At 25.2% G+C, this 11363-nt stretch overlaps 7 protein-coding genes across 7 annotated transcripts; 5 read left to right on the plus strand and 2 right to left on the minus strand.

Moving 5' to 3' along the window:
- Positions 1-26: 26 nt before the first annotated feature.
- On the plus strand, positions 27-2052 carry DICPUDRAFT_50391 (uncharacterized protein). Its single transcript, XM_003292325.1, has 3 exons — positions 27-492; positions 566-1081; positions 1159-2052. Exons 1-3 carry the CDS (start codon positions 66-68, stop codon positions 2022-2024), a joined length of 1809 nt encoding a protein of 602 aa, XP_003292373.1. The 5' UTR covers positions 27-65; the 3' UTR covers positions 2025-2052.
- Positions 2053-2081: 29 nt separating this feature from the next.
- Positions 2082-3217, minus strand: DICPUDRAFT_157090 (uncharacterized protein; the record flags this gene model as incomplete). Its single annotated transcript, XM_003292333.1, has 3 exons — positions 2082-2801; positions 2876-2932; positions 2993-3217. 3 exons carry the CDS (start codon positions 3215-3217, stop codon positions 2082-2084), a joined length of 1002 nt encoding a protein of 333 aa, XP_003292381.1.
- Positions 3218-3683: 466 nt separating this feature from the next.
- Positions 3684-5550, plus strand: DICPUDRAFT_5706 (uncharacterized protein; the record flags this gene model as incomplete). Its single annotated transcript, XM_003292326.1, has 2 exons — positions 3684-4274; positions 4345-5550. Coding segments are annotated over 2 exons (1797 nt in total), but the record flags the coding sequence as incomplete, so codon positions are not given.
- Positions 5551-5673: 123 nt separating this feature from the next.
- Positions 5674-7047, plus strand: DICPUDRAFT_95597 (uncharacterized protein; the record flags this gene model as incomplete). The annotated part of the gene is made up of 1 exon (XM_003292327.1): positions 5674-7047. One exon carries the CDS (start codon positions 5674-5676, stop codon positions 7045-7047), a length of 1374 nt encoding a protein of 457 aa, XP_003292375.1.
- A 997-nt stretch (positions 7048-8044) lies between these two features.
- DICPUDRAFT_50393 (uncharacterized protein) lies at positions 8045-10371 on the plus strand. Its single transcript, XM_003292328.1, has 3 exons — positions 8045-8766; positions 8852-9808; positions 9884-10371. Exons 1-3 carry the CDS (start codon positions 8570-8572, stop codon positions 10251-10253), a joined length of 1524 nt encoding a protein of 507 aa, XP_003292376.1. The 5' UTR covers positions 8045-8569; the 3' UTR covers positions 10254-10371.
- A 290-nt stretch (positions 10372-10661) lies between these two features.
- DICPUDRAFT_157093 (uncharacterized protein) lies at positions 10662-10915 on the plus strand (the record flags this gene model as incomplete). The annotated part of the gene is made up of 2 exons (XM_003292329.1): positions 10662-10671; positions 10734-10915. The coding sequence occupies 2 exons, from the start codon at positions 10662-10664 to the stop codon at positions 10913-10915; spliced, it is 192 nt and encodes a 63-aa protein (XP_003292377.1).
- Positions 10916-11037: 122 nt separating this feature from the next.
- On the minus strand, positions 11038-11220 carry DICPUDRAFT_157094 (uncharacterized protein; the record flags this gene model as incomplete). Its single annotated transcript, XM_003292334.1, has 1 exon — positions 11038-11220. The coding sequence occupies one exon, from the start codon at positions 11218-11220 to the stop codon at positions 11038-11040; it is 183 nt and encodes a 60-aa protein (XP_003292382.1).
- Between the last annotated feature and the right edge of the window lie 143 nt (positions 11221-11363).

Consider the following 11363-nt stretch of genomic DNA (forward strand, 5'->3'; position numbering starts at 1 on the left):
ACCAAAGAGCTGCAGTACCAGCTGCAGGTGCACCAGGTCAACCACAGCAACAACAGCAAGGTGGAATGGGTCAATTAATTTCAACCATTATTAGATTCCTCTTAATGTATTACCTTGCAACTTTTGCAATTAACAAATTTTTTGGTACTCAAACAAGTACACCAGCTACTACAGACCCAACAGGCATAGCAAACAATAGCAATAGCAATACAACAATAAATAATAATATTAGATTAACAAACTCATGGTCCGAAGGTTCAGAGTTTGATTTAAAAGTATATTTTTCAGCATCAGAAAACTATATTGGAGAATGGTTAGTTTTGAATGAAAAGGGCTTAACATATGATTGGAGCGAACATAACAATATCTATAAAAATTATACATTCGATACACCAGAATATTTAAAAAACAATGGTTCATTATACGCTCATATTATTGCCACCAAACGTGCATTTTTAAATCAACCAAAATCATCATTACATAAAGTCCATCGTATGTACAAACACTTAAAATTTTAATATAATTATTATTTTTAAAATTAATAATTTTTTCTTTATTAATTTAGAATTAAATACATTCCTTGCAAGAGGTGAACCAAAAGGTAAACTTTTACTTTTTGATGCAGAAGAGGAAGAGGAACAAGTTAAGCTTGATCCAAAGGAATATATCTCATATTTCAAGCCAACATTAGCATTGCATCTAATTGTCGATTCAACTGTTTATCCACCAGAATCAATTCCAAAAGAAATTGTTCAAGGCTTTAATATTACAGGAAACAAATATTCACCAATTATTTATTGTAACGAATTTTGGTTATTCAAAGATTATTTAATTCCAGTTAACGAAACTGTTGATAAATTGTCAATTGAAATTAGTTATTCATCAATGGGTCTTTTTAAATGGCAATTCCAAACTCAAATTGAAAAATCATTTGAAATGCAAGAGCAATCATTTGGTGCAGGCGCTGGCGCTGGTGATGATATTAAAAGAATGTTCCTTGAAAATGAACCATGGGTTTTGGTTTTAACATTAATAGTTTCAGTATTACATACAGTTTTCGAATTTTTAGCTTTTAAAAATGGTAATTATTTCTCTTTAAAACAACATACATTATAGTGCTTCATTTAAAATTCAAATATTAACTATTTTTATTTATAGATATTCAATTTTGGAAAAATAATAAATCAATGGAAGGTTTATCAGTTCAAACTATTACATTAAATTGTATTTCAAGCACAATTATATTTTTATATTTACTTGACCATGAAACCAGTTATATGGTTCTTGGTGGTATGGGTTTTGGAACCATTTTAGAGTTTTGGAAATTAACAAAAGCAGTACACATTAACGTAGTTTGGATGGATAGCTTACCATTACCAAAGAGACTTAAATTCACCAACAAAGACGATTATGTTTCAAAAACCAAAGTATACGATGATATGGCTATGAAATACTTATCATGGGTCTTAATGCCATTGGTCATTGGTACCTCAGTTTACTCACTCTACAACTACGAACAAAAGAGTTGGTATTCATGGGTTGTTTCAAGTTTAGTACGTACCATTTATACATTCGAATTTATCAAGATTACTCCACAACTCTTTATCAATTACAAATTAAAATCTGTTAGTCGTCTTCCATGGAGAGTTTTCATGTACCGTACTTTAAATACTTTTATCGATGATCTATTTGCATTCATCATTAAAATGCCTTTATTACATCGTCTCTCTTGCCTTAAAGATGATGTCGTTTTCATCATCTATCTCTATCAAAGATGGATTTACCCAGTCGATGTAAATAGAGCCGATTATGGTTACGAATCAGATAATGATCCAGCAATTTTGGCTTTAAAGAAAAATCAAGAAACAGCCACAAAACAAATTAAAGAGAAAAATGAACAAGAAACTGAAAATAAACAAAAGGAAGAGGACAAAGAAGAGGACAAAGAAGAGGATAAAGAAGAAGAAGAAGAAAGCAATACAAGCTCTAATAAAGTTACAAAAAGAAAAACCAAAAAAATTTAATAAATAAAATAATTATAACATTTAATACAGTTTTTTTTTTTTGGGTGATAGTTTTATTTAAAAATTAAAATAGAATCTATAGATTTCTGAAGATAAATACCAATTATTATCAATTGGGATGTTGACAAGTTCGGAAGTAAAGTTGTTATTAATATCTAATAAGTTTAAGTTGAAAGTGGTGGTTATATTGTTTGAGGTACCCATCATAATTAACATTAATTTTGAATTATCGCCATTTACAATATATGGTTGGTATTTAGTTGTATAATCACCGATTTCTACATTTAATAAATCTGCACAGGTATTTTCAGTTGTACCAAAGTCTACTCTGCAAATTGTAATTGATGTTTGTGAATAACGAGTTGGTTTAACTAAAAATAATTGTCCATTTTGGTTGGTAAACATAAAATTAACTAAACCATTAAAGACGTTATCGATTGTTGAATATGATTTAATTACAGTATAGGTTGTAGTATCAACTGAAACAATGCTAACACCACCAGTTGTGTCAATATAAGTAATATATAAAATTGAGTTTATAGCGTCAAAGGCTTGAATGGCACTTGGTGAACTGTTTGGATATGGAGCAGCAATTGGAATAAAATTCATTTTACCACCAGCAACCTCAATTTCTAAAATATTAACTGGGGATGAAGGGGTTGAAACTACCAAGTATACAGTTTTTGATTGGGAATTATAAACATATCTTTGTGTTCTGTGCATGTATGCCTCACCACCTTCTATTGGGACGTATCCAACTTGAACAAGACTAACAGTCTTTTAAAATAAAAAAAATTAATATTAAAATAAAATAAAAAAAATAAAACTAATATTTCATTTTTTTTACATACATCAACGCTATATAAATAAAAAGTAAAACCTATACCGCTACGAGTCATTAAAAGGACCTATTAAAAAATATCTATTAATACATCGTGTAAAGTTTATTTATAATTAAATATACATACAGAACCAGTATTATCATCATAAAATAGGACATCTTCTAAATTTCCTTGACAAGAAAAAGTATGATTGAAAGAAACACCATTATCTGAATTTAATATGTTAATTTGGTTGAAAGATTGGAGGGTTGAAACTGATAAAAGATTTACACCATTGGCTGACGATGAATCAGCATTAACACAACCAAAAACAAACAATACTAAAATAACAAATATATTTAAATATTTCATTTTTATAATTTATTAATTACATTAAAAAAAATTTTTTTTTTTTTTATAGAAAAAAAAATTAAATTATAAACAAAAATTTATTATTAAACTGGAAAAAAAAAAAAAAAAGTGGAAAAGATATTATTTTGGTGACAAAAATACCGAAAAAAATACCGACTTTAAATTAGTTTTTACAAAAAAACTTAAATATTTAGGGTGAAGGTAATGAAAAAAAAAAAAAAAAAAATAAATAAAATAAACTATCAAATAAAAAGAGAGATACACATAATTGATATTGGAGTTGTATATTTTTTTAAATAATATAATTATTTTTTAATTTTTTTTTTCTCAAATTTTTTTTTTTTTTTTTTTTTTTTTTTTAATTTTTTTAAAATATTTTTCATTTTCATTTTCTTTCTTCTCTTTTAAATTAAATAAATAATTTAGATAAATAAATAAATACCAATTTTTGTGTGTTTTTATTTAAATGAGTATAGATTTACTATTTATTAGTTTAGAATCATTAGTTAGTTTTGTTTATAATATCTCAACAAAACCAGAAATACCTAAAAAACTATGGAGTCAAATAGATAATAATTTAAATAATGAATTAAATAACTTTAATAATATAATAAACAATAGACTAGATAATAGTGATGGCAATAACTTTAATAGTAATAATAATAATAATAATAATACTAAACCAAAGAAAAAGGAAATTATATCACCAAATGATTTAGAAAATTTAGAAATAAATGACGATGACGAGGACAATGAACAAGTTGGTCAAGAACAACAAGGTAAAGAAAAAACAAAAAGTGAAAATCAAAAAGATATAGATAAAGAATACCTAATATTGGCAGATAATGAAAAAGAAAAATTTAAATACTATTTAAAATCAATTATAAGCAGATACAATGAAAACTTCAATTTATTTTCAAATTTAGTTCATCATTTGTTTTCAAAAGAATACTCAAACTCTATTGAATTTATAAAGTTTAAATATAGTTTATTAATGAAGGAAATACTGGTAGAAATTTGTAAAAATAGTGATAAGGAATTACCAATTTCATTTAACGTAAATATTTTATTTAAAAAAAAAAAAAAGAAAAAGAAAAACCTAACATAAATTTTTTTATTATAAATAGGATCAAAAAATTATTAAAAGCGAATTAGATTTAATTGTTGGCTGGGTAATTTTACCAAGTTTTTTAAATGGTATTGGTGTACCAATGGGTAAAAGGGTATCAAGTAGCAGCATTGTAATAGAACAAATATTTAGTGGCAATGATGATAACCAAGCCAGTTATAGATCAAACGAAAAGTACTGTTGTTTTCAAATGAACCACTTTATAAAGTCACTCTTGGAAATTAGAAAGCTAAATTTAGATGTGAACTCAATTATTATTTCAAGATATCTCTCAGATTTGTTTGCAGGAATTTTACAATTGATAAATTTAAAAACATCACCATTAAATTTAGAACAAAAAAAAGAAATCTCAAGTGAAATTGATCAATTGCTTTATGGAGTTTACCCAGAGATTGTATTTGAATCACTAACATTACTGTTATCATCGTCACTGTCAACAGTCAATCAGCCTCCAATATGGTTTAGCAAATGTATTGGTCTAATGTTATCCAAGTGTTTAATGAGACCACACTCTGTTAAAATTTTAATAAACTCAATTCTATCATCAAATATCCAGGGTAAAACATCAAATAAACCAATTCAAAATATAGTTAGACTTATTACATCGGTACCATCTACCATGAAGATTGAAGAGTACTATAGTAAAGTAGCACCTCAAATTATAGATGTCCTTCACCAGCGTGACAGAGAGCGTTCGAACAAATCCTCAAAGGTTTTAGATGCATCCCTATCGATTATAGAGTCAATGTTAAACGATCAGCCAGAGCTTACTATTCAATACATTATTGAACCAATTATCAAACCATTTTTAATATTCCAAAACCATAAATCAACTGCAACTACAACTACAACCAGCACTGAAGATGATACAATTGTTGTTAAAGAGATTGATTTGTTCTATTCTATTGAAGATTTACATAAACTAATTTCAAAGCTATCACTTAATCAAACATTTTTGGACTCTATATCAAGAATTATACCAACATTGTTTCAACTTTATTGCTTTGTATCAAAATCAATTTCATCCCTCAAAATATCATGTAAAGAAATCCTATCAACATTTTTTAAATTTTCAAGTAACTCTGTTAGTGAATTAAAAAATTTAATATTACCAAAACAAAATAATAATAATAATAATAATAATAATAATAATAATAATAATAATAATAATAATAATAATAACAACAATAATAATAATTCCAATGCTTCAAGCACTACAACAATTAAATCTGACACATCATTATTAGATTTAGAAGATAAAATAACAATCGAAGAGGATTATCAAGATGATAGCAAAGAAGATGGTTTGTTATATTTATCATTTAGTATGGGTGAAAATGGTGGAGTAGTTGGCAAATATGTATCCTATGAAAATAGAGATTTTAAATGGGAAGCAGACTGTATAGTATCAATATTTGAAATTATGAAGGGTGATAGTTTAGCAGGTGACCTTTTTGTAGATTTATTAAATGAATTTTCAATTTTGCAGCAACAGAAAACCAAACGTAGTCATCAATATTATGTATTAATTCAATTTATAATTATAATGAGTGAAGGATTAGGTTCGGCTGTATTAAAGAATGTGGTTCAAGTTTGTACATTTGTTAAAGTCTTGTTATCAAGATCCATAAGCAAACATAATAGTGGCAAAGAAACCGAGGAAGATATCGAATCATTGACTTTATCGCTAGGTATTCTTACAACATTGCTCACAGGTGAAATTACAGTTAGAAAAGATGAAGAAATCATCGTATTCGATTTATTAACTCTTGTAGAACAACTGTCATACCACTCAAACGAAATTATATCAACTATGGCATCACAAATTAAAACCATCATTACAGCAAAAAAACCAATTTGGCTTACCGATCAACAACAAGATGGCGAAGGCGACGATCATCTAACCACAGCAAAAGAGCAAGGCGACAAATTAAAAGAGATTTTGAAAGACCTCAGTGACCCATTATTACCAATCAGAGCACACGCATTAATTCAACTAAGAAAAATGGTATTATCAAAGAGTGGTCTTATCGAACAAAATTTAAATAACGTTTTAGAAATATTTAAAACTCAAATCGGCGACGACGATACATTTGTATATGGTGTATCTATCAATGGTTTATCAGCATTAGGTGACATATATCCAACTAGAATTCTACCTATTTTAATCGATTCATTCCTAAATAAACAATATCCAGAATTCAAAAGAATGAAGATTGGTGAATCTTTAATCCAAATTTCTCAACGTTTTGGCGAAGCATTACCAAAATATGCAGATAAATTAGTACCCACTTTTTTACAAGGTTGTAAAGCGCAGGAAGCAGTTGGTGTTAGAACCAGTAGTTTATCAAATCTTTCTACACTATGCGAAATGCTCCATTATTCTATTGACTCTTATTTGGTTGAAATATTACACTGCGCCAACACAATACTTTCGAGTGACCCAGAAATTGAAGTTAGAAGAGGTGCCATTTTCATTTTCCAGCAATTATTAAAAGGTCTTGGTTTGGACTCTTTCGAAATTATACCGAACGAACTAAAAGAAATTTATAATACTCTAAAGAAAACTGAATTTTATGATCCCGATGAAATTTGTAAATATCATGCCCGTGCTGCGTTATACGATCTCGAAACAATAACAAAACAATTTATTTTCCCAGATAATGGTCAACTAAAAAAAGATATTAGAAAAATTTTATAAATAAAATCAACAAAGTATTTTTAAAAAAAAAAAAAAGTGATATTAAAAAAGCCAAATAAATATAGATAGTCATTATTAATCAGTTGGAAAAGATAAATTAAAAATATTCACAATAAAAAAACTAAAAAATAAAAAAACTAAAAATAAATTGGTTAAAATAAAAATAGAATAAAATATTTATTTTATAAAAGATTAAATAAATTTAAAACTATATTCATTTTTGGTCAATAAAAATATTTAATCAGTTTCTTTGAACATATAATATAATTTTTTATACAAAAAAAAAAAAAAATCAAAAATCAAAAAAAAATCAACATTTCAAATAATAATCTTTTTGGTTCAATGAAAATTTTTTTGTGGGTTGTGAATAACCACAAAGGTAAACTACAAATATTTTATTTATTATTATTATTATTAAATATAATAAAATCACACAACACAAAATTGATCAACTTCAAATAAACGAAGAAGAAAAATTAATATATATTTTTTTTTCCAAAAAGTAATAAAATTAATTTATTATAACCAAATAATAACCAATTAATACAAAACAATAGTTCGAAACAATAATAAAAATAATAATCATATTTTAATTAATTAAAGGAAAAAAAAAAAAAAATTTGATCAACCATTTTGGTTTTTTTATTTTTTTTTTATTTTATCATAACAAAGTCATAAAAAAAACAAAAAATAAAAAAATAATTAAAAAAAAAAATATTTTTAAAAAAAAAAAAAAGAAACTTTTTTTTTATTTTAAAAAAGCACATATTATTTTTTTTTTTTTTCACAATATAAATATAAATTATTAATCAACTCATCATATACAATTTTTTTTTTCTCACACTTCCCCATCCTCTTTATATATATTATAAACATTAATTATTATAAAAAAAAATAAAAAAATAAAATAAATTTAAAATTTTTTTTTCTTTTTTTTTTTTAAATTAACCCTCTTGAATAATTTATTTTTATTTTTATTCACACACACGCACACAACACTCATATCAATAACAATAACATTAGAAATAATACACCAAACAAATAAATAGTCGTAATACATACATATAAATAGAAATCGCTAAACAAATCATCATACATCAAATAAATAATATCTATCTAGTTTATTAATTATTAATTATCAATTGTTATTTGTCATTATTTAATTGTTTCTTTTAAATATTTTTCAAAATTTTTATTTATTCAAACTATTTATTTATTTCACTATATATTTATTTATTTATTTATTTATTAAAATAACTGTTATCATTAAAATATTTTAAAAACAAAAAACAAAAAAAAGAAAAAATTAATTTTTTTTTATAATATACACCAAACAATAAACAAAATAACATTAAACACCCTTTGTAAATATTTCTAAACCTTTTAATTTTTTTATTTCAAATAAAATTATTTATTATATATAATCACCAAAATATTTTATATATATTTTTTTTAAAAACATTTAATTTAATAATAAAAATAATCAACAACAACAACAACAACAACAACAAAATTATAGAAAATGATTAATGATCAAGAATCAGTTATAGACGTTGGGTCAGATGAAGAAAGAGATTACGATGAAGATGATGATACCACAGTTATTAATCCAAGTGATCCATTATCAAGATCAACAATGGATAGATCTTTAGCTGCTAAAATGTATATTGAACAGTATTATATAAATGCTCAACAATCAGTTAAAGATAGAGGACAAAGGTAAATATCATAAAGCATAGTTGGTTATTATAAAGTAAAAAGTTATTAACAAACTTTACTTTATTTAATTTATAATTTTTTGTAGAAGAAAAGATTTAGAACAAAAATTAGAAAATATGAAATTATCATCAAAAGAATCAAATGATCTTAGAAAAGAATTGGATAAGAAGGAATCTGATCATTTAAGAATAAGGAGATTAAAGTTAAAGAGATCCGATTTCGAGTTAATAAAGATTATTGGTAGAGGTGCATTTGGTGAAGTTAGTTTAGTTCGTCACAAAGAATCAAATGATTTATATGCCATGAAAAGATTAAAGAAATCGGAAATGTTAAAGAAAGAACAAGTTGCACATATTAGAGCCGAAAGAGATGTTTTAGCTAGCGCCAATACTAATTGGGTAGTCAAATTATACTATAGTTTTCAAGATGAAAATTACCTTTATCTCATTATGGAATATTTACCAGGTGGTGATATGATGTCCCTTTTAATAAAGTATGATATCTTTACAGAGAACCAAGCTCGTTTCTACATTGCCGAGACTATTCTTGCCATCGAATCAGTTCACAGTCTTGGTTACATCCACAGAGATATTAAACCAGATAATCTTTTATTAGATTCTAGAGGCCATGTCAAATTATGCGATCTTGGTCTTTGTACAGGTTTCCATCGTCTTCATTCATCCGAATTTTATCAAATGCTTGTTGGTGATGCAATGACGATCAAAATGAAATTAATTGAAGCTACTCCTCTCACTCAAACTGAAAGAATTGCATCTTGGAAGAAGGCAAGAAGAGCATTGGCTTACTCTGCTGTTGGTACTCCCGATTATACTGCTCCAGAAGTTTTCCTTCAAGTAGGTTACGGTAAAGAGGTAGATTGGTGGTCTTTAGGTGTAATTCTTTATGAAATGGTTGTTGGTCATCCTCCATTCCTTTCTGATAATACCACCGAAACTTGTCTTAAAATTTTAAATTGCAAAGAAACTCTTCAAATTCCAACTGATATGGGTTTATCAAAAGAAGTTATAGATTTAATTAAAAAGTAATTAGAATTTTGAATTTAGAAATTAATTTTTTATACAACAAAATATTAATATTTTTTTCTTTATTTATTTAGATTGGTTTGTGAAAAAGATAGATATAAAACTGCAGATGAAATAAAACTTCATCCATTCTTTAAAGGCATAAATTGGGAAAATATTAGAAATCAAAATGCACCATTTGTTCCAGAATTAAAAAGTCCAACAGACACATCAAACTTTGACGACTATGAAGAGCTTGAAGAGGACGATGTTAAAATAACCACCACAAGTTCTAATACCACCACACCAACAAAGAAATCAAATATTATTGATAAGAGAAATATTAAAGATAAAGATTTAGCTTTTATAGGTTTCACTTACAAAGGTTTTGATGCTCAAAACAAATCACCAAATGGCACTAGAAAGAATGTACATGTTGAATCAATTTTTGCTACAACCAAGTAAATAAAATAAATAAATTAATTTATATTTATATATATATTTATAGAAATCCTTTTCCTATTTCAAATTTTAAAATATTAATAAAAATTAATTTGTTTTAAAAATACTTTTTCGTTTTCAATAAATATTACATGCATGGTTTTTCTTTTTTATTATTTCTAATTTAAAAATTTTCAAAATTTCAAAATTAAATATGGGTTGCTTTGTTTTTATAATTTCCCCCTTATTTTATATGGGGCATTTGCATTATTCTCTATTTATTTATTTCAAAGTCTTTTTTTAATATTTTATTTCCCCATTATAGATAATCTTTTTTTTTTTTTTATTATGTTTTTTAAAATAAAAAGAGTATAAATAGTTTTTAAAAAATTATTTTTTAAAACAAACACAACTTAAAACAAATAAAAAAAAATGATTTTTAGTAAGATTTCATTAAAAGAAAAACAAATATAAAATTTATTAATTTTTTTATTTTTTATAAAGATTCAATTATCTCTCTATCAAGCACTGGTTCATCAATGAAATCTGGTATTGCCTCAAGTTTGGTATCAGACTCCTATGGTGATAATGATATTGCTGCATTGGTTAAGCGTGAACCAACTAATTGGTCCAAACCAACCCCAAAACATCACCAGAAACCCCATAAAAAACACTGGGGTTGTTAAAACCACAATTGTAGTTTAAATAAAAAAAAATTTTAAACAAAATATATAAATTAAAGATATTATTAGTTTCAAAAAAAAAATTGTTATATATATTTTTTTATTTTATATTCTTTTAAAACTTTTTATAATGAATAAGACATTAATCTTGTATCATCTTCTCTTTTAATTTCTTCAAAAAAATCATGTGGTTCGGAATTAAATTGTGTAGTTGGTTGTGATGGTGATGGTTGAGGTTGTGCAGTATTTTTACAATTATCAATAATATCAGTGTTGTTAATTTTAAAATTTTCATTCAAATTATTCATTGATATATTTCCACTATATTCACCTCCTCTATTTACCAATTTTGATAAGAATTCTATAACATAATTATAAAAAATTTATAAAAAATAATATTTAGTATTTTTTATTTTATTTTTTATATTTTAAAATTTAGAAACAACTTATT

This window comes from Dictyostelium purpureum (genome assembly GCF_000190715.1).
Source record: "Dictyostelium purpureum unplaced genomic scaffold DICPUscaffold_338, whole genome shotgun sequence".
Classification (NCBI taxonomy): domain Eukaryota; phylum Evosea; class Eumycetozoa; order Dictyosteliales; family Dictyosteliaceae; genus Dictyostelium; species Dictyostelium purpureum.

What these genes read in the sequence shown, in the direction of transcription:
- DICPUDRAFT_50391 (XM_003292325.1), top strand. Translation starts at nt 66, where the DNA reads ATGGGTCAATTAATTTCAACCATTATTAGATTCCTCTTAATGTATTAC. An exon ending in ATCATTACATAAAGTCCATC is followed by an intron (nt 493 to 565) that starts GTATGTACAAAC and finishes TTATTAATTTAG; the next exon opens with AATTAAATACATTCCTTGCA. An exon ending in ATTTTTAGCTTTTAAAAATG is followed by an intron (nt 1,082 to 1,158) that starts GTAATTATTTCT and finishes TTTTATTTATAG; the next exon opens with ATATTCAATTTTGGAAAAAT.
- DICPUDRAFT_50393 (XM_003292328.1), top strand. Translation starts at nt 8,570, where the DNA reads ATGATTAATGATCAAGAATCAGTTATAGACGTTGGGTCAGATGAAGAA. An exon ending in GTTAAAGATAGAGGACAAAG is followed by an intron (nt 8,767 to 8,851) that starts GTAAATATCATA and finishes AATTTTTTGTAG; the next exon opens with AAGAAAAGATTTAGAACAAA. An exon ending in GTTATAGATTTAATTAAAAA is followed by an intron (nt 9,809 to 9,883) that starts GTAATTAGAATT and finishes TTATTTATTTAG; the next exon opens with ATTGGTTTGTGAAAAAGATA.